The sequence below is a fragment of the Corvus cornix genome, chromosome 18 (genome assembly GCF_000738735.6).
Source record: "Corvus cornix cornix isolate S_Up_H32 chromosome 18, ASM73873v5, whole genome shotgun sequence".
In the NCBI taxonomy this organism is placed as follows: domain Eukaryota; kingdom Metazoa; phylum Chordata; class Aves; order Passeriformes; family Corvidae; genus Corvus; species Corvus cornix.
In genome coordinates, this window is record NC_046347.1 from 3,208,404 (window position 1) to 3,228,787 (window position 20,384).

At 42.8% G+C, this 20,384-nt stretch overlaps 1 protein-coding gene, 1 long non-coding RNA gene and 4 other non-coding genes across 12 annotated transcripts; 4 read left to right on the forward strand and 2 right to left on the reverse strand.

Annotated features, from left to right (window-relative positions):
• Positions 1-6,284: 6,284 nt before the first annotated feature.
• Positions 6,285-12,191, reverse strand: LOC120410993 (zinc finger protein 692-like). 7 transcript variants are annotated; one of them, XM_039562616.1, is made up of 7 exons: positions 12,003-12,191; positions 10,932-11,135; positions 10,718-10,843; positions 10,301-10,426; positions 9,561-9,856; positions 9,274-9,469; positions 6,285-6,455 (listed from the first exon to the last, which is right to left on the reverse strand). In XM_039562616.1, the coding sequence occupies exons 2-5, from the start codon at positions 11,126-11,128 to the stop codon at positions 9,772-9,774; spliced, it is 534 nt and encodes a 177-aa protein (XP_039418550.1). In that variant the 5' UTR covers positions 11,129-11,135; positions 12,003-12,191; the 3' UTR covers positions 6,285-6,455; positions 9,274-9,469; positions 9,561-9,771. The 7 variants fall into 7 exon arrangements, with proteins under 7 accessions (XP_039418550.1, XP_039418547.1, XP_039418552.1 ...); XM_039562613.1 differs by having other exon boundaries at positions 9,274-9,472; XM_039562618.1 differs by having other exon boundaries at positions 9,561-9,632; positions 12,003-12,190.
• A 4,832-nt stretch (positions 12,192-17,023) lies between these two features.
• On the reverse strand, positions 17,024-17,130 carry LOC120410994. Its single transcript, XR_005603370.1, has one exon. It is a non-coding gene; the product is annotated as a U6 spliceosomal RNA (small nuclear RNA).
• A 292-nt stretch (positions 17,131-17,422) lies between these two features.
• On the forward strand, positions 17,423-20,364 carry LOC120410948. Its single transcript, XR_005603316.1, has 3 exons — positions 17,423-17,671; positions 17,796-17,922; positions 20,017-20,364. It is a non-coding gene; the product is annotated as an uncharacterized LOC120410948 (long non-coding RNA).
• Positions 17,972-18,043, forward strand: TRNAM-CAU. Its single transcript has one exon. It is a non-coding gene; the product is annotated as a tRNA-Met (tRNA).
• On the forward strand, positions 19,094-19,165 carry TRNAQ-CUG. The gene has a single exon. It is a non-coding gene; the product is annotated as a tRNA-Gln (tRNA).
• TRNAQ-UUG lies at positions 20,107-20,178 on the forward strand. Its single transcript has one exon. It is a non-coding gene; the product is annotated as a tRNA-Gln (tRNA).
• Positions 20,365-20,384: the final 20 nt, after the last annotated feature.

Consider the following 20,384-nt stretch of genomic DNA (forward strand, 5'->3'; position numbering starts at 1 on the left):
CTCACCCTCTTTGAGAATGCTTGGTGTCACCTCACCATTAAATACATCAATACTGCCCTGCAGTTTGGAATTCACCTTTGCCATTTTACACCACAAAGATCTGATACGAAAGAGTAATCAAAATTTGAAACAAGTGAATTTAAAACATCTACTAAGTATCTTCATAAACTTTTTTTTTTCCTCTTAACACCTGTTTATGGTTGTGTTTTGTTGGGTTTTTTTTTTTTTCTTAGGAAGGGATGAGACAGAATAGGCAAATGAAGAAAAAAGTTCTTAAAATCAGCATTCTGGAAGCTCGTAATTTTAAGTTAAACCCTTAATATCCTATTTCTAATGCTCAATAGGCTTTAAATTTGTCACCAAAAATAGGTATTATTTGCCTAAGATCCCAGAATAACTTGACATAATAATTTAAATAGCTGGATCAGCTTTTTCCTCAGTGCTTTTATACATGACTACAAGGTGAAAATGTGTTTCACATCACAAATCAATGTTCAGCCAACAGTTCAATCCCAAGCTTGCAGTGGTAATGTCATTTCCTGGGCTTGCCACTGGTTCCCACCCTCACAGCATCTCCCTGGTGTGAGTGAGAACAAACCACATGAAAGCAATGACAGGAATTAAAACAACAACAACAACAAAAAAAAAATCCAAAAAGACACCACCCTTCTGAGGGTGTATTTAGGTGAGTTCCTGTCTCCAGGTTACCACAGGGACTCACAAAGTGCAGTGCTGTCAGAGGTGATGGGGAAATTGGGAAAGGAAAAGGGGAGACCAGCAGCAGCTGTGGGAGCTGGAACTCGAGCCCAGGGCTCCTGCTCCACCCCAGAGCCACCGTTACCCTGAATAGCCTGGCAGCCCTGCACAGCCTTGGAATGGGGGCCTGACAGGAACACGGTGCACATTCACTAGAGCATTTCCAGACTTCCATTAGAGATCCTCTTCTGGCTATGGCTTTTGGAAACTATCCGAAAAAAGAAGAAAAAATACCTTATTCCTGCATTTCCTGTATTTATTTATAATTCATCAATCTTGAAATAAAGTTATGCAAATCTTTACCTTATGACCGGACTTTTAAAAATTGCTGAGTTAGGACTATTTCAGATATAGGGAGACAACAGCTACATGAATTACAGGAACAGTTATTTTTTCTACACGTTCACAAACACATCTGCAGCTGTCTTAATTTATAGCAAAGTTCACAACCAAAGCACAACCTGGTGAGGTATTTTTGTTCAAGCTCATAGCTGTAAGCCCACATAACACACTGAATCAGGATGTTACAGACAAGAATCACGTTCACCTATGAGAATTATCTGCTGCAACCTGTACTTTCATCTGCCCTTCTGGAAAAGAAAAGTCACTGGGATATATTAAATATGTTGAACTCTATTATCCCCAAGTAGTTTTATCTAATTTGGGATTTAAACCAGCACAAGAATTATCAGAGCTGCTCTGTAGAGACTCAGTTTAAGTCATCCCAGATCAACAGCTGAATCACAAGCTAAACACTATTGTACCATACTCAAAGCCAGGTCAAGTTTATCCTATGATGGATTTTTTAAATTCCAAAAAATCCTACTACACTAGGATTTTATTTTTGCCACTGAAGATAGCACTTCTTGTCTTAGTGTTACTGTGTTCATCTGAAAAATAGGTCATGTCAAAAACGGCTTTGAAATTATTATTAACAAAGCTTACAAACACTGATGAAATTCTTCTGCTGAAATGTCTTCTAATGTCTGCACCAAGGCTGTCCAACCAAGAAGGAGCACATAGCAGGGGAAAGAAATTTGTGCAGAGAAACCAAGAAGAGCAAGGATGAAATTTAAGAGATATTCCAAGGATGTGGAGATAAAGAACAGGAATACACACTTACTTCAGAAAAGAATAGCCTATCTTGAAAAAACAGTTACTTCTTCAGTTAGATTTAAAATATCTAAACCCAACATTTTTCTGGGAAAGCATATGCAGTTTTTCACGTAACCTGATTGAAGCCAAAGGGCCAGTGTAACTAAATTAAATAGCAACATATGTCCATACGAGAGACCCTGATTTTTCACTGTCTCTACCTACTGCATACACACTTACTGAAGTATTTTTGCTACTACAGACAGGAAATGTCAACAAACACCTCACACAACAGTAATCACATAAAAAAAGACTACTTAACACGGTGCCTGTGGTCATCTCACTTCAGACCATATATCCTCCCTTAAAGCCAGAGAAAGAAAGGTCTTTGTGATACATCTTAGAACATCTCCACGTGCACACACTGTTACCTAGCACATACAAAGCTATTCAAATCAGAAATTGTCTGTATTATTAAGTTGCCCACGTGAGTGTATTTTAAGGGTTCCCATACTGTCAGGTCGCATACCTTAAAAGCCATGGATCAGGAGTTTGACTACTACAATAAGAGTGAAAAAGAAACATGGAAAACAGCAATGCAAAATTAAACCATTCTGGATCCTATGTTTTATGAAACAACATTTCAAAATTCTATAAATATCCAGGTTCTCAGAAGGCCAAGGCTCTGAGTAACCTGATCCAAACCTGAAGTCAGCCTTGCTTGGAGCAGGGTAGATGAGATGACCTTCAGAGGTCCCTTTCAATCCATGTTAGTTTAAGATTTCATAAAATAAACTGGAGAGTGGGACAGTGTGTGTACAGACATGCACACACAAACACTTGCCCTCTCTATTTCTAGATACCCTGGGCAGTCTCTGGATACAGCTACGCTCAACACTGCATACAGAGCACAATTACAAACAGCACTGAGCAGAGCAGACTGATTTTGGCATCTTAAATACACATCAGTTTTACACTTATACACAAGAACTACAGCAAAAAGTATTGCTCTGTGACCTACGTGAGGTGGTGAAGATGTAACTTCTCACCCTTATCAGCTCTACCTGATCTCAGAAGTGTCCAATTTATCTGTTGAGTTCTCAGCACTGGGAAACCACAATCCTCACTTCCAGGGCTCTGAGTGCTATAGTGGTGAGGAATCTCTCTGGAATTATAAATGAAATTAATTGCTTCTGCTGAGACAAGGGAAAAGCGAGGAAGCAGGCTTGTCCTGACACAAGTAACCACTCAAACCACAAGCAACACTCAGGTTCACCGTTCCTCTCTGATCCACATCTCATTTACATATCTCAAACTGGAACTCCACTTCTCCCACCTCTGGAATTCCTCCTTTGATGCATTCTCCTTCCTGCCATCCACTGATCAGTATTTTCAGCAGTGACTCATGAGAACATGCTTAACATGGCACACAGCTGAAACTTGTTTGAGTGTCTTGATTTAGAAGCCCAAAAGACTCCTCACTAGCAAGTACAGGACATGAAAGCCTCTTGCAAAAGTAATAACAAGCATATTCACACCAATGATAGTATTTCATACTACTAAATCAGACAAATGATCAGGGCTTATAAAAGTTGTATTTCAAATTTATTTCAATTTTACCACATGATAAAACCCATGATGATCTACTAAGCCTGAAGAATTCAGAATAAAACCAGGTTCCTGCATCCCCATCATATTCTTAAATAATGTGCCTCGGTGCAGCATTCCTCTTGACTGTCTGATCAAGCTTTACAGACTTTTAAGCATTCAGAGTAAGAAAAGAGCCAAAGAATCAAACAGCCATTGGAAATGGCAAGAAAACAGGGCATTGAAACAGTTTTTTTAAGTACTCTATTCCAGTATCTCACCTCAGTTCTACTCCCCTCTCCAGTGTGTCTGTGATGATCTGCACAACTCTTTATTTCACCAAGAAATCTGTGAGAGCTATTTTAAACAATTTTTCCTTCTGTTTTGTAGGGGATTTTTACTACAAAAGTACATCACAAAACAGGCCAGACTACCTTTCCCCAGCAAGGCACATGAAGTTTTCATGCTATACTACATTATGTCAGCCAAGAGCACAACCGTAATTACTGGATTTTAGAAAATAGCTTCTTGTAAAGGCAAAGTAATGGAGGATTAAGTTAGTACTATGAAAACCAGTGCATTGTAACTTCAATTCTTTAACTAATGGTTTGAAATTTAAGATCAACACAGAACTGTCATTATTTGGATGGAAGTTTCCCAGTTTATGTACATAAATGCTCACATTTCAAAAGATTTGATAGATCCACAGTTCTCAGGAAACCAAATGGCACAGTAAGTCCACTTTACAAACACAAAACAAAACCAAAATTCAGTGGTTTTATAGCTACTATTTTCCTTTCACTATAAATCTCTACGGAAGATTTTCTCATTTAACATTACAGGTTTATGCCCTAAGTATTCAGTACTGCCAACAGCACAACTTAAGATTCTGCCGAAAGTAATTCTCCTAAATGTACATTTTTAATGTATCATTGGAATAAGGGGGTAAGTTACTCTTAAGGGTTTAGTTCTGACATCTGAACATGGTCAAGTTCCACAATTCCCACAGACCCACAGGAGCTGAAAGCTGTACTTGGCCACTTTGACTAAAGCAGAGCCACTGCTCATCATATTCTTGGTGAAAGAAAGAATCTTGTTTCAGAATAATTTCCATTTGCCATTCTGCTAACTTTACTGGAAAATAATAATGATAATATTCTGCTCTACAGAAGTCAGATATTCAAAAGCATATGCTCATATAGCAACCCAAATATATAATCTGTCACACTATAACATTACAAAAGGAAATTTTTAAAGTCTATTTCTCTTGATTTTTCTTCAGCATGAAGTGCCAGTCTAATGGGAGGTTTGGGGGAAACCTTAGTAAGGGATGAATTGTACTGTATTCCAGTACTATGAACAAGAATAATCATTCTACCAGTAATTTACATAGTGAGTGCAACTCAACAAATCTGGCAGTATCAGTCCACTCACATAACAGTGAGTCTTTAATAATATAAATATTTGCAGTGTGCATTCAAAAAGGCCCAAGAATGAGGTTGAACTGGCTGAGAATATGGTGCAGTTGCTACTGCAATTGCAGATTCTTCTGATCTTGTAGACTTTGAAAGAAAATATAACTGAAGGCTGAGTCCTCTTCCCTCCTCACTGTAATGACACCGACAATTGAAAATCTGAGAGCAGTGACAGACACTTCAGTAAGAATAAGTGTCACCAGTCACACTTCTTTTGTGAGCCAAACTGAGTTATTTACATGAATGAATGTTTGGTAGTCAAAGAAAAATTTGAAAGGTACAGAACAAAGAGAGAACACAAATACAGAGGAAGTAGCATTTTCATTTTGAGAAAGCCTCAAAAAACTACCTTCTCAACTTTTTTTTTGTTTAATGATTTATCTGTGCAACATTTGGAGAAAAATCCATTGTTCAAAAAGCAACACTGAATTTTGATACCTCTAAAGCATCAATACAATATTTAGGAGCAAGAGCAGTTTCTTACAGCCAGTGAAGTAGCTCATTTAAAAAACTGAATGCAGAGTCTAATGACCTAATTAGGGGAATTTCTCCCCACAGAGAGGCTGTTCTAGTGTAAGTTGGTGGGAAAGCCCAGCTGGCTTGAATACTGTAAGATCAAGACCTGAAAGCTTATGCAAGTGTGTGGTTAAAGAAAAAAAAAAGTTAAAATCAGAAGACTGGAAGTTTCTGTGCTTCTGACAACCATACACTGAACACAACCGTACTAACCTCAGCTTCTCAGTTAAAAACCTTTCCAGGATTACTCATACTTGGTAACTACAAAACAGATCTGGAACTGCCAACACTGTTCTGTAGAACTTCAGTTACTGAAAGTACTCCACTTGTTTCATCTCTGTTACAGAAGAAAATAATTAAGATGCATCATGTATCAGCTCATATATCAGCTTTCATAGTATCAAAAGCCAAAGCAAGAGATCAAATGATTCAATAACAAAAGATATTTAGATAAGCACCAGAGTAGCTGATCTCAATTACTCATTTTTTTGAAGGCACCAACACAACACTATCTATAGTCCAGCATTTTTACCCATCATTTTTCAGGGCATCAATCAACTGCACAAATGCCTTCCAATATATGGGATATGTTAAATTTGTTCCCCAAAGAAAAGCATTCCAAGAAACACATTCAGATGGAAGCACACTTGACACTGCAATACTACAATCTTAACCCTCTTGAGTTTTAAGTAAAATGTAAGGAACTTAGTCATTAACATAACCTACAAAAAGTTATTAAATTCTGACTAAGTTTGAGCAATACCATGAGCACTTTGGCTTGTTCTTTTTTGTTGCCCCTCAGAGAACTCTGTACAGACTCTAACAGGGAAATAATCCACTCATAACATAACACAATAAAACTTTAGGTTATTAAGTTTAATGTGCTGTTCAACACATAACATGGAATTTCATACAACTTACAGTCATTCTTTACAGTTCAAAATAACCTCACAGCAAAATCAAAATGGACTAAAAACTGGCCTCATATTGTTATGCAAGAGTGTGACTTTCTTCTTGCTGCTCACCCTGAAAAGCAACACAATAACAACAGTTACAATATGACATTCAAATACGTAAACATGAAATAAATGTATAATGTTTCACTAAGTATCTCTAAGAAAGTGCATTCCCTTAATACAATCTTCCAACTTGGAAATAAGAGAAAATATCACAATAAGTGCATTTGTGCTTTTTTGTGTGCAATACATATAAAGAGACCAACATCTTACGCTTTTATGATGTATAAACAGAGGTTTCACTATAGCAAAATGCAGATCAACGTTCAGCATTTCAATAAAGTAAATTATTTGTCTTAGAATAACCACTCAATTTTCTGTAAGGAAAAGCTGTGTTACAGTCACTTTGAAGTCACATTAGTGAAATAACCACAGACTGTGGTTTGCCAGGGGTGGGGGGTGGCTGGTTTGGGTTTTGGGTTTTTTTTTGTTTGGTTTTTTTTTTCTTCTTTAATTAAAAACAAACTATGAACACTAAAGATCAAAAACAGTACAAGCTGAATCTTTTAAGCCAATTAAAAATTGCAACTAGTCAAAACAAAGCTTTGAAAATTGATTTGCTTGGAGAGCACAGGAAGCTGTCCTACCAAGCAGGTTATATTTATCAGGCTTTTTTTTTCTTTCCGTTTTGTTTTAAATTTAAGTTTTGCTTTCCTGCTTGCTAAGAAACTCCTCAGCTGTTCACCTTTTCATGGTAAGTCTTCAGCATTAACAGCTTGCTGGACCTTCCCTTGAGATTTTTATTCTCTTTCCAAGGGAATTACACTTTACAACTGCTTTGTCTGGACAGTAATTGGCTTTTCAGAGAACACATTACTCAAGATGAAGAGAAGTTCTGCAATACAGAGTCTTGCAAAGTCCCACAGCTATGAGGAAAGCTGTGTATCAAAAATCATTACAAAAGGTGCTGCCACTGCCATTTTAGGAGAGACAGGGACAAGCTGCAGCCTCCCACAAAGTTGGGGCTTCCCAACTCAACATTTACTACTGACTGACACCAACTCATCCTACAGGCTTCAGTCTTCCTTGCTGAACTGCTGGGACACTTCAGAGTATATATTTTGTATTTGTATTCTGTTTCATTTTTTACTGAATTAGGAAAAAAAAAATACAGTCCATAATCAAATTCCAGAAAAGGCAGTTCATAGAATCACAGAATGGTTTGGATTAGAAGGGACCTTAAAGATCATCTCATTCCAAGCCCCTGCCATGGGCAGTTCTATCATGAGAATCTGTCTTATTAATACAGGTAAAGGAATTTTTGAATCCCTATCATTCAACTGCTACAACAGTAGAAGAATCCCAAATTCCGCAAAGCTTCCTCAAAAAACCCTGTTCAACTACTTTGACTCATCACTATTCCATGTTAGAGCAAATAACATATATTAAAAAAACCTGTTTATTATCTGCTTTGACAGTTTTGTAATTGCTACATGTAAACCAGAAAAAGAATTTTAAACTAGCTTGGTTAAATTCCAATGTTAAAGTTAGAAGCCAATAACAGAAGAAGCATTGGAGAAGGACTGAATGTCTTCAGGAACCTTACTGGATGAGGGTTGGTAACCCTTCCATTTGGCTTTGCCTGGTAATGCCACTTTAAATCAGAATTTCTGTACATTCTTTTCTTCCTATTCTATCAACATGCCAGCTCCTCACAACAGCCACAACTCAAAAAGCCACACCATTTCATCTGGCAGGAATCTTGAAGTCACTTGACTCCCTCACTGTTTCTCCATCAACTCAGTTCCCTACAACAACAACTGCTGAAAGCCAATGTCATCAGGCAAGACACTAAAACCAAGCCAGAAACCAAACATTAAGCCACCAATAAAGCTGAATTTAAGTGCTCTTCCTCCACTGTCTTTGATGTGTGCAGTTCCTTAATAGTTAGTGTTTAGCCAACCTAAACTAGACTCAAAAGTAAAAAGCCTAGAATACAACAGCTGCTTTATGACTATGAATGCTGAATGTGCTAATAAAGCACCTACAAGAAGACCTTGCTCTTTTCCTGACTCTTACAAGCACAGAATGAAAAGACATATTTGGTAAAGCCTGAAACAACAACAGGAAAACATGACACTCAAGTGCCTGGAAAGCAGGAAATACCCGCCTGCATCACCTCCCTTCAATAGGAAGTGCAGTATCACACCTTTTAAAACAAGAAGAAAGTATACATTAACATAAGCACTGTTCCTTTCTGAAGAAACTTCACTAAGTTCTATTTGCCCAGATTTCTAAAAACAGTGACTTAGCAATTGAGTTTGGTCTTGCTTTTAAGATCCAAGCTCAGCTATCAACACGTCTTTGGGCAACTGACTTGACCCTTGTATGTACATCCCACAGCCAGTAAGAACCTCAGTGGCATCATCACTCTGCCTCACTGCTCTCCTGTGAACTAAAGACAAACCTGACAGTGTCACCACTGATTTGGTGTTCAGACACTGAAACACAAAGCATTTTCCTCATAGTGAGGTTATACAACTACTCCCGGTAGGTAAATATTCCCTGGAATAAATAACACAGCATGCCCTAGGATGCCTGTCTCATTAAGCTCCTCTTATGTTTGACTCTCCTTATCCCTAGGCAGCTGTTGTTCCTTAGCCTTGTACAATTACCACTGTGTACGTGCCTGATCATTTGTCCAGCATTTTATGTAACTGGTGGAATTTAGAATCTTCACATTATTATCATGAGACTGTTCCACAGCCTCACTGCCTTACCTGTTAGGGCAACAAAGTTGTTTTCATACCAAAGAATTTTTTACAATATTTCTCACATCTCAGAAGGCTGAAATAAGCAATCAATTAAACACAAAGCCTCTGTCTCACCTGTATCAAATCAGTCCCAGGAATTCAGTTACTGCTGCACTCCAAACTAAAATTACAGTGCCAGAGAAAAACGTTATTTTGAAGAACGTACTTGAATTTTTCAGCTTCATCAGCACTGATATTTATTTTCTCCTGACCTAGCTTCCAAGGATTCTTCTCTGCCAAAGAACTGCTTTCCAAAACCCAACTTGCTCACCTACTAAAATCAAAAGTAAGAACAATTAGGAAAGTCACAAGCAAAACCAGAGTGGATGATGAGAATCAGACAAACATGGTACTTGACATACTTCACCATATTAGCGAGGGGTTTGGACACATCATGCAATGCCAATGCAATGTCCTATGGTCTCTGTGTCTCCCTGTACACATTAAAAGATACAGTTTTTTAAAGGTCAGAAAACTAAGACATGGGTGAATTATTCAGTAACACTGTTGTGGATAATCAAAACCTAAAGAAAAAGTAATGGACAAGCATACCTATTGGAGCCTCCTCCGATCTCAACTGGGAATGCCCCAGTTACTGAAGACACTGCAGTAACAGACACCAGCAGTCGATGGTGGGGTGGCCTCGCTGAGCATGGCACTATTTTTAGATAGTTTAACACATCACTTGGTGTGCAACATCACTGGGTCAAAAATGAAACATTTTTCTTTCAAGAAATGTTAAAGCATTAAAGCAGTTGCACTTGCCTGGACACTGTGCTACTGTAAAAGCCTAACTGCTGACAGGGATACATGTAAAGTACTGGATATTTTCTTATGCACTCATGAACCTTGTACACAACTAAGGAAGGCAGTCACTGGATTTGCTGCTTGTACTCTTAGGAATTTTACAACTTTTCCAGCATCCCTTTCAGATTCTTGCTTCGGAAGGACTGGACCATTGATTATGTACTAAGGTGCTTTTAGATAATGAAGCAGAGCATGAAAGATATGAGTTTCTAATAAATGAAGTTAAGCGTGATAATAAAATCAATTCAAAATACTTTCAAATGCAAAACATGCAAAAAACCACAGTATCACTAACGTGTCAGCTGTCCTTGTCAACATGCAGTCCGGCAGCATTTCTTCCTCCTCTTTCACAGTTACAATTCTCACATCTCCAAATCCAGAACAAGCAGATTCTTTAAGCAGCTGGTCACCACTGTCATACCTGCAAATACAACCCAAGCTGTTAACTGAAACATTTCTTCTGCAAAAAGTTCTGCCTCTGTTTCATCTACACTAGTGTCATATACTCAACTCTACAAACAAGAAAACAAAGACAGAAAATCTTTACAAAAGATATTCAAAATCTTCAATTTAACTAAAATTAGCTGTATACTTTCTTTTTGTATGAGTAACTTTTACCTCATTATTTTTAAACATCAGCTACAGTCTTTCAAGTGGTACCAAGAAAAAGATTTCATCCACCCTTCCCAAGTAAGGAGAGGACAGTACTAACGTTCCATCTGCTGTTATTAAAGAAGTGCTGGCTGACAGCGCTCTTGCTTCCTTCACAGTGATCCTTCTCACACCCTCAGAGAGGGGACAGAGCGTAGCTTTTGACAACGGGTTGTAGCTGTCATACCTAGAAAGAAAATACACAATTGGTATCAACATCCAGAATTATTTACTTGGTATTAGCAAACAGAGGAGTATTTTGACAGTCCACTCACATGTCCAGTAAAAACCCTGCGACTTCTGCATCGTTTCTGAAATCCAACTTTTCCTTAAGTGTCAGCCACCGGTCAATGTGATTCCCCACATAAATCCTTGTTTTCCCCCTTCTTCTATCAAGACTTTGCTTTCTCTTTTTCTTTTCCAGAAAAGACAACATTGGGGGCCTTCCACACCTCTTTGCTGGCAGGGACATGGTGAGCCTAGAAATAAAGGAGAGGCTTTATTGAGAGGCAGCTCAGAACAACAGGCGGTACCTCAGCGTCCGGAGCCAGCACAGCGGGGGCTGATGGCCGAACACCTCAGGCTCCTCGCAAGCCAAGCACCGGCTGCCGCCCCGCACCGACGGCTCCCGACCCGCGCCCACCTCCTCGGGTCTTCCCCCCTCCGCGCCTCTCCGTGGCAGCAGCGGCTGAGAACGGGGCCGCTTCCAGTCGGAACACGGTGAAGGGCTGCGGGACAGCCGCTCACGCTGCTCCTGAGGGGAGGGGAAGGGAGGGGAGAGGACATACCCGCCTCACGCCGTTCCTGAGGGGAGGCGACATTCCCGCTTCGTGCCGCTCCTGAAGGGAGGGCAGGGGCATTCCCGCCCCACGCCGCTCCTGGGGCACACACGCCGAGACACATTCCCCCCTTCATGCAACCCCTGAGGGGAGCTCAGCCTCCCCCGCCGCTCCTGAAGGGAGAGGAGGGGACATTCCCGCCTCACACCGCTCCTGAGGGGAGGGAGCATTCCCGCCTCACACCGCTCCTGAGACGCACACACACATTCCCGCCTCATGCCACCCCTGAGGGGAGACCAGCCTCTCCCGCCTCTCCTGAAGGGAGAGGAGGGGACATTCCCGCCTTACACCGCTCCTGAGGGGAGAGGAGGGGACATACCCGCCTCACGCCGCTCCTGAGGGGAGGCGACATTCCCGCTTCGTGCCGCTCCTGAAGGGAGGGCAGGGGCATTCCCGCCCCACGCCGCTCCTGGGGCACACACGCCGAGACACATTCCCCCCTTCATGCAACCCCTGAGGGGAGCCCAGCCAGCCTCTCCCGCCGCTCCTGAGGGAGGACAAGCCCACCTCACGCCGCCCGAGAGGAGACAAGCTTCACAGCGCCCGTGAGATGAACGCCCTTTCCCCGCCGCCGCTCCCTTTTCCCCCGTCTCCCGTCGCCCCCTCACACGCTGCCCCGCCGGGGCGGTCAGTCGGTGGATCCCTCACGGCCGCCAACCATCGGCACCGACCGAGGTAAACAAGGGACCTGTGACCGCCGGCGCGCGCTGATGGCGCGCAGGTGACGTGAGGGCGGGGAGGGGCCCGGCACCCGGTTTTAAGGAAAATGGCTAAAAATCGGCGTTTAAGCGTTAAATCTGGGTAATGAGTCCAGTCCCGTTCTGAGGGAGCAGCCAGTGGCGCTCAGGTAAAAACTGTTCTCAGCCTTTCACTGAAGCCCAGAGGGTAGGGGTAATCCAATATGGTTTTTTTTAATATTTAATAACAAGTTTCAATTACGTGTGTTATGTATGGTAAAAATATACCGTTTTCCTAAGCATAAGCAGCAATTCACAAGAAGAATATCCAAAATACTGTGTTGTTATCTTACCTTCTGAAAGGCCAGATTCAGAGACAAAACTAGACTTTTCCTCTGAAGAGCAAAAAGTGTTTGAAATGAGACCTACCTGTTAAAATGCTAAATCGGTGACACAAAGAGGAAGAAAATGCAGTGAGAATTTGGAACCCTTGTTGTCACAGTGTGTTCTGTGACATGTACACAGCCTGCATTCCAGCAGGTCCTTGGCACCTCCACACACTCCTGCTGACACAGCCTGCGTTTTTAAATAAATAACTGAAAACACAGACTAAGTTAGCCAGCAATATTTATGAAGAATTTTATCTAAACACAAGAGGGAAGATCAGACCTGCCAATTTATTTTTTATCATTTCTGTACGCTTTGGTAGAGTCACAGCAACAAGTCAAACAAGTTGGCTCAAGAACCAGCAGACAACTGGAGGCTTATAAAAATATTTATTTGCATTTGCTGAATCAGCTGAATAATCAAAACAGATTTTTTGGTTTGTTGTCCAACATTTACATAACTTGAAAATAAAGAACTGAAGAAAAGAGCATCACTTCCTGAAATCTATTTCAATGTCTTTTATCATTTACAGTTTTGGCCTCTGAGCAGATTTTCATAGTACATTTTACTATGTGAGTTCACAGAGAAGTACATTTTAAAAGAATTGTTGTAGCTTGATTATAGTTTTTCTCAAAATAGCCCAAATTCTCAATGATACATATATGTAAAGATAATCCCTTGCACTCTACCCATTTAATTTAAATATAATTTCTCACCATTCACCATTATTTCTGTAAAATACCTACTGTGATACTGTTTCCAAGTAAATAGGACTATTTTAGAGGCTTTTCATATTTAATTCTTCTGATTGCCTTCACTAATATAGTTACTGTTTGTACAAATAGATTCACATTCCAAAGAACAGAACTGTATTAACACCAGAACCTGTTGTGTGCTTAAGGTTCCTGATTATTTTGAAAACACAAAGCTGCTGGGAGAAGCAAGAGGGTACAAGCAACATTTATGTCTACCAAGTAATTTGGAAACAAAACCAGTTATGCAGCAACTCACCTTTTATGCCAACTAAGTTAAGCAAGCTACTGCTGTTATGCATGCTAATAAAGTTAAAAATAGCATGTAAAAACAGAGGTCGGTGTCAGTGTCTTCAAAAATTAATTACTACATAAGAAAAAAATCCAAAGGCATTACATTAGTGTATATTTGCCATATTCGTGAGGGGTTTTTTTTATTTCTTTTCATCTCATTAGGATCTGCCAGCCTGTGTTTATTTCAGCTGCTTGAGCTGATCCTATCTGTGTGACAGACACAGCACTGGGAATGCTTTCAATCCCACCAATATTTGTATTAATGTCATCTCTGTCAGCAAGGTGAATATTTTGCCCCTGAGCGGTTTCACGCAGATCCCAAAATGAACAGCACTGCTGGTACAAGGAAGTGTGTCTTACAAAGCAGCAGCTGCAACTCAGGAATGAAATTCCAAGGCCAGGTGCAGAAGCTGCCTCCTCCCAGTCCCAAACTGCATCCACTCAGGAAGGAATTTCAGAGGTTTATATAGTTTATATATATATATTTACATATTTATTTACAGAGGTTTGTATAGCAGTCTCACAGCTACATTACTTCAGCTCGCTCTCTCCCCTTCCATCAATTGAAAATCCTGGCTGTACTATCACCTTTCTGCTGATGAATATTTCACTGTGCTTCAGTAGTTTCCAGAGCAAACATCTTCTTGTTTAGCTCCCAGCCATAAGCATGGCAATAATGCACCTTACAAACCCCAGAAGCCTTCTGCCTCCTGAAGTGTAATTTTCATTTAAAAATGCCCTGTGTTGCCACAAAAACCATCAGTTAACCCAGCAAAATGTTGAAGTACCCCATTTATCTTGTGTTTTATGAGTATTTGTGAAATGGGATTGAGAAACTGCTCCCTGGAAATGTCAATGCAAACTTCTTCTTCGTATAGTAATTAATGAATCTGTGTAATAGAATAAAACCCTCACAGACCAAGTTGATCTAGCCAAGTAGCCTGTTTCCAGAATGCATGGGAAGCTCAGACCTTTCACTGGATGTTCTCCCGGATTCCAGTTACCCATGATTTAAGGACTTGGAAGGTGAGGGTGAATCCAAACCATTAAGCAGGTGTGTGTGCACCCCAGGAACAGAATCCCTTTCAGACCCCTCTTAATATTTTGGACTTCATAATGTCCTACTGCAGGGAGTCTTCACTTTGCTTTCTGCATTTGTTACATAATTGTTATTTCTAGACATAAAGGGAGTTACGGCACTGGCACAAACTCATTTGTTTCCATGTTCCAGTGCAACACCGACACCCCATTAAAAGACACAGCGCAGCAGTGACATGAATCAGCCCCTCAAAGAGCATCTCTCATCCTGTAACCAGTCTGTTTGAACCCAAAACAGAATCAAAGCAACTCTTTAATGAATAGGAATAAGAATAAAGCTGAAAACTGAAAACCACAAGGTTTATCGCCACGTGATTCATTCCAGCAGGAGACTTTGCTTGTGTTTGGGTCCTTAGTGCTTTCAGAACACCTCAAATTGTTAAGAACAGAATATAAAAGATGAATTGACACTCAGTTAAAGGGGGAGGCTTTCAGAGAGCACACTCCTTTCCAAACTGAGCTCCTGGTCATTTGGGCCTTCATGATACAACACAGGAAGTACTTTAAGAGATTTTAAGAAAAGTGAAGTCAAGACCTGCTCTCGGACTGCACCTTGAGCAGTGTAATCCAAGTAATACCAGAGAATTCCTCACATTTATTGTTCACTGCTGAGGTTGGATGATTCATCACATTTAAATTCTTTCACATGAGCTTAATAACTTCCTTCTTTCATCTGTTATCATCATATCTGAAAAGAATTAATAATTTTTATCTTAAACTGAATTATGCTGTGTGGTATCTAACACACAATAAAACATGCAGAAAACGTGAAGTAAAAAAAAAGGAACAGTCAAGCAAACCAAGAAGCTAAAGCATTTTTACTACAGAAAAATGGCATCTCTAACAATATATTTGTTTCGTGTTTCCTATTTTTGCTTTCTCCCCCTCACCATCTGCCTCTGTTCTGCTTTTTCTTTCAAAAAGCATCCACCTCATTTAGCTTCACTCATCCCATCACAAGATTCAGCCTGAATAAAAACAAAACCCCCAATTCCAAAGCCAAAAAAGCACTACCTCTTCATAAAAGACCTTAGAAAAAGAGCTCTCCTTTTTCTTACAGGAGCTGCAGATCTGTTAGAGAAGCAGTCCATCTTGACTCAGTGCTTTGCTACACACCCTCTAGACAAAGGAACTTGAGCTTTTTGGCCCCTGATAACTCTGGGTTGTACCTGTACCTTCAGTGGTGCTCTTTTTGCCAAATCTTGCCCTGTTCTTTTGGTAGCCAGCACTGAGTCCCACAAGAATGAGATCCTGTAGTGTGGAGAAAGAAGGTGAATTACAGAACATGCAGTTCTTGAGCAAGAACTACTTCTTCCATCATGGAAGCAGCTAAGCAATGCCCAGGGGAATTTGCTGTTCTGTGGAGCAGAGTCCCACTGCTTTGCTTAATACACCCTGCATGAAAACAAAACCATTTTGGGGAGACAATCCTCAGAAGGCAATAGTGAGAAATAGAGAATGCCCGTCACTGACATGTGTGCCATGCAGTGATCAGGAGAGCTTGGCAGTGCCAGAACCTGCACTGTGCTGTGTGCAGAGGAAGCAAGGGATAATGAGGAGAAGATGAAATACAAAAAGGTACTAACCTGTGGCAGCACAATAATCTGACTCTGGAGGCAAGTCCCTGGAGGGCCAGAAAGGTCATGACAAACGCTCTCATTTGTGAGTCAATTCTCTGCAGCAACCATAGTGAATTTGTTACTGCAGTCAGTGCATGGACTAAGGGAAACTTCTGGATCCAGCCAGGGTACAGCCCTGAGCCTTTGGATCTCTTGGGCAGAACATGTTCTGTGCAGTGCAGCGAGGAGCTGAGCCAGGTCAGACACCCTCCCAAGGCACTGGGACCTCAGTGCCCGTCCTTGTGCCTTCAGGGCCAGCAGGACCTTGGCATGGGTCCTGCCATGTAGGAAAGAAGTAAGGGACCCGCTGTCATCCTGGCTGTGTCTCTGGTGGTCCTGGGAGCTGGTGGGGCGCCAGAGGGGGCTCACAGGATCACAGAATCAGGAAAAACCTCTGAGATCATTGAGTCCAACCTATGACCAAACACCGCTTTGTCAGCCAGACCATGACACTGTGTGCAATGTCCAGTTCTTTCTTGAACACCTTCAGGGATGGCGACTCCACCCTGCGCAGCCAATTCTTATGTTTAACCACACTTTTCATGAATAAAATCTTCCTGATGTGCGACCTGTATCCTCCCTGGTGCAGCTCCGGGCCATCTCCTCCCCGCCTATCGTTGTTACCTGCGAGCAGAGCCCGAGCCTCATCGAAGGCCACCCCTGAGCTTCCTCTTCCAGGGTTGGAGGGCTGGATGGGGCGAAAAAATATGGAACGCTTCACGAATTTGCGTGTCATCCTTGCGCAGGGGCCATGCTAATCTTCTCTGTATCGTTCCAATTTTAGTATATGTGCTGCCGAAGCGAGCACTATACCACAGCCCTCCCCGAAGCTATTTGTACCCCTGGGATTCCGGCTCCGCCAGGTCAGGGTGACCCGGGCGAACGAGCCGGCGGTGCCGGGGGGCGCAGCAGCAGTCGTGCACAGCACCCCGGCCGAACCGAGAGTCTGGCGGGCAGGGGCCGGCGGAGAGGGGGCAAGAAGACCCAAAATCCGGCATAATTCGCGTTATGCAAAGAGTATTGCTGTATGCAAATACGCGCAAAGCACTCTGGGGCGGGGGCCGTGCCCGGGGGCTCCGCACGGGTCCGTTCCGTATCAATAACCCTCGGCGGGCTTCAGAGCGGTGTTCGGCTCTGCGCAGCTGGGAATGTGACACTTTTCCGTGGTGACGTACCTAAATTAGTTAATATTAGTTAATAAAGGGGCGATATGCGGGTAGTTGAAGCCATTTGTTGTTTCACAGAATCGCAGAATCGTTCGGCTTGGAAGGGCCCTCTGGAGATCACGTAGTCCAAGCCCCCTGCCAAGGCAGGGTCACCTGGAGCAGGCGACACAGGAACGCATCCAGGTGGGTTTGAATGTCTGCAGAGAGGAAGACTCCACCACTCCCTGGGCACCCGTTCCGGTGCTCTTGCCACCCTCAGCGTGAAGAAGTTCTTCCTCTTGCTGAGGTGAAGCTTCTTGTGTTTTAGCTTATGACCATTACTCCTTACATATTTCGAGTGTATCTCCGGCACACGGCAGCTGTGGCGGGACCGCGTGGCTGCAGGGACAGCGAGGGAATGCGGTCGTGCACGGGGGACGAGGAGCGAGGATCCGGTAGCCGTGTTTGTTCTAAGGAGGGACGGGGGAAAACATTTTCAGGCGCAGCAGAGTGGCGCAGCGGAAGCGTGCTGGGCCCATAACCCAGAGGTCGATGGATCGAAACCATCCTCTGCTAGCACAGTGTTTTTGGGTTTTATTCCCTCGTGTGCCGGCACAGCGTCCGACGGCTCCGTCCTCTCTGCTGGTTATTTTTGGGTGTGGGGGACGGTGGCGTTGCCGGTGCGAGGACAGCTGTTTTTTCCTAAACAATCTTGGCGACACGCAGTACAGCGGGTGCGAGTAAAGGACGGGCAGAACACTGCACAGTGTGATGCCTACAGCCTTTCTTCGAGTGTAATTGGAAGGTCTCGTAGGGTCACAGGGTGGTTTGGGTTGGAAGGGACCCTTAAAGAACGTTTAGTCCCACCCCCTGCCATGGTTAGGGACGCACCAAGTTGCTCAGAGCCCTGTCCAACCTGATTTTTAATGTTTCCAAGGATGAGGCATCTGCCACCTCTCTGGGCACCCTGTGCCAGTGCCTCAGCACCTTGTGGTAAAAAGTTTCTTCTTTATTTTTCGTAAGAAAGCTCCCTTATATATTGAAAGGTCACAGGGTCCCCCTGGAGGCTTCTCTCCTCCAGGATGAACAGCCCCAGCTCTCTCAGCCTTTCCTCATAGAAGTGCTCCAGCCCTCCGAGCATCTTCATGCGTTCGTCCGGACCCGCTCCAGGAGGTCCGTGTCTTTAATTAGTCTTAACAAGCTCGTTGCATACATTTGTAGTTTTTCCCTGTCTTGCCCGTTTAAATGAAACATTGTGGCAATGTCAAATATATCAAGGAGAGACTCAGCACAAAATGCAGGAAAGCAAAAGGAAAACAAACGTGAAAACTTAAATGTCAATGCACGTGGTATTGAAAGCCTGTATTTGGCCTCTGGATCGCATGATCTGAGGGAAAGGCTCTGTGAACTTATTTAACGCCACAGCGCTTCACAATGGGCATTGTTTTCAGGGCTGTAGAATGTGAGAAATAAACAGTGGGATTTTTGCGTGGAGCGAGTACGTGCAGAATACATGAAGGAACAAGGCGGGGATTCTGGTTACAAATCCATGGAAAGAACAATCGTATGGAATGCTTTTCCCGTGCATTTGGCTCAGTAGGCGCGGCTCGGGGGACCACGTTGTGCGGTTCCATGGTGTAATGGTTAGCACTCTGGACTCTGAATCCAGCGATCCGAGTTCAAATCTCGGTGGAACCTGAACGTTTTTGCCGCGGGCAGATTTCTTCGGTGCTCAGAACCGTGGAAAGTGACTTCAAGGCGTTTTTCATGGATTGTGAGAATGCCATAAACATCCCATGCCATAAACATCCCATGCCACGTGGAAAACGCATCCAAAGCAGAAGAGTAACCAATGGGAACATTTTCCCGTTTTTTTCCCCCCCGTATCTATTATTTATTGAAGCCAGGTTAGTAGTTTCTGACACACATCATCTGAAGAATCTCAGACACGTCACAGCATATTGTTTCCTTTTATTTCTATGCTTTGAATCGCCTGTGTGGAAACACGGTTCTAAAATTCTGCATCAGCAAAGATGGTGGCAGCTGCTGAGCTCTGGGGCGGGGATGAGGTTTTGGGGTGTCTCTGACAGCAAATGTTCTCCCAGTGTTCATGTTTGCTTTCTGCCCTCACTGTACCGGGGTGACTTGCCGGTGTCCAAAGGGGTTCCAAGAGAGCTGGAGAGGGATTTCGGACAAGGGACTGGAGTGACAGGACGAGGGGGAATGGCTTCCCACTGCCAGAGGGAGGATTAGATGGGATATTGGGAAGAAATTCTTCCCTGTGAGGCTGACGCGGCCCTGGCACAGGCTGCCCAGAGAAACTCGATGCTTTATCACTGGTAATATTCAAGGTCAGGTTGCACAGGGCTTGGAGCAACCTGGGCTAGTGGAGGGTGTCCCTGCCCACGGCAGGGGCTTGGGACTGGATGATCTTTAAGGTCCCTTCCAACGCAAACCATTCCGTGAGTCTGTGAAGACGACGAATATTGCAGAAACTCGGGACAAACATGGATATTTAGGTCGTGTTCAATTCCTGTCGGTCATCCTAGGCACAAGGGCAGAAAGGACAGCGATTTCCCAGCGGGATTTGTTTGCTATGGATTTATTAGCGGGGCTGGAAGAAGGAAGAGGCACCGCCCGGTTCTATGGTGTAATGGTCAGCACTCTGGACTTTGAATCCAGCGATCCGAGTTCAAATCTCGGTAGAACCTGCTCCCGCTTTCCCTTTTCCTGCCTCCCCGCGCGGACCGGACCGCGGGGACGCTCCGGGCGTTTCTGTGACCCGAACTGCGTCACGCTCTGCCCAGTTTTGTTCAACGCAATGAATGTGACAAAGGATTTTAAATAATTATTACTTTTTATTTAGGTCTTTCATTGTATTATACTGCTGTTTTACATTAAGTATTTTTTTTGGGGG

What these genes read in the sequence shown, in the direction of transcription:
- LOC120410993 (XM_039562616.1), bottom strand. Translation starts at nt 11,128, where the DNA reads ATGTCCCTGCCAGCAAAGAGGTGTGGAAGGCCCCCAATGTTGTCTTTT. An exon ending in GCAGGGTTTTTACTGGACAT is followed by an intron (nt 10,844 to 10,931) that starts GTGAGTGGACTG and finishes TTTTCTTTCTAG; the next exon opens with GTATGACAGCTACAACCCGT. An exon ending in TTAATAACAGCAGATGGAAC is followed by an intron (nt 10,427 to 10,717) that starts GTTAGTACTGTC and finishes TTGTATTTGCAG; the next exon opens with GTATGACAGTGGTGACCAGC.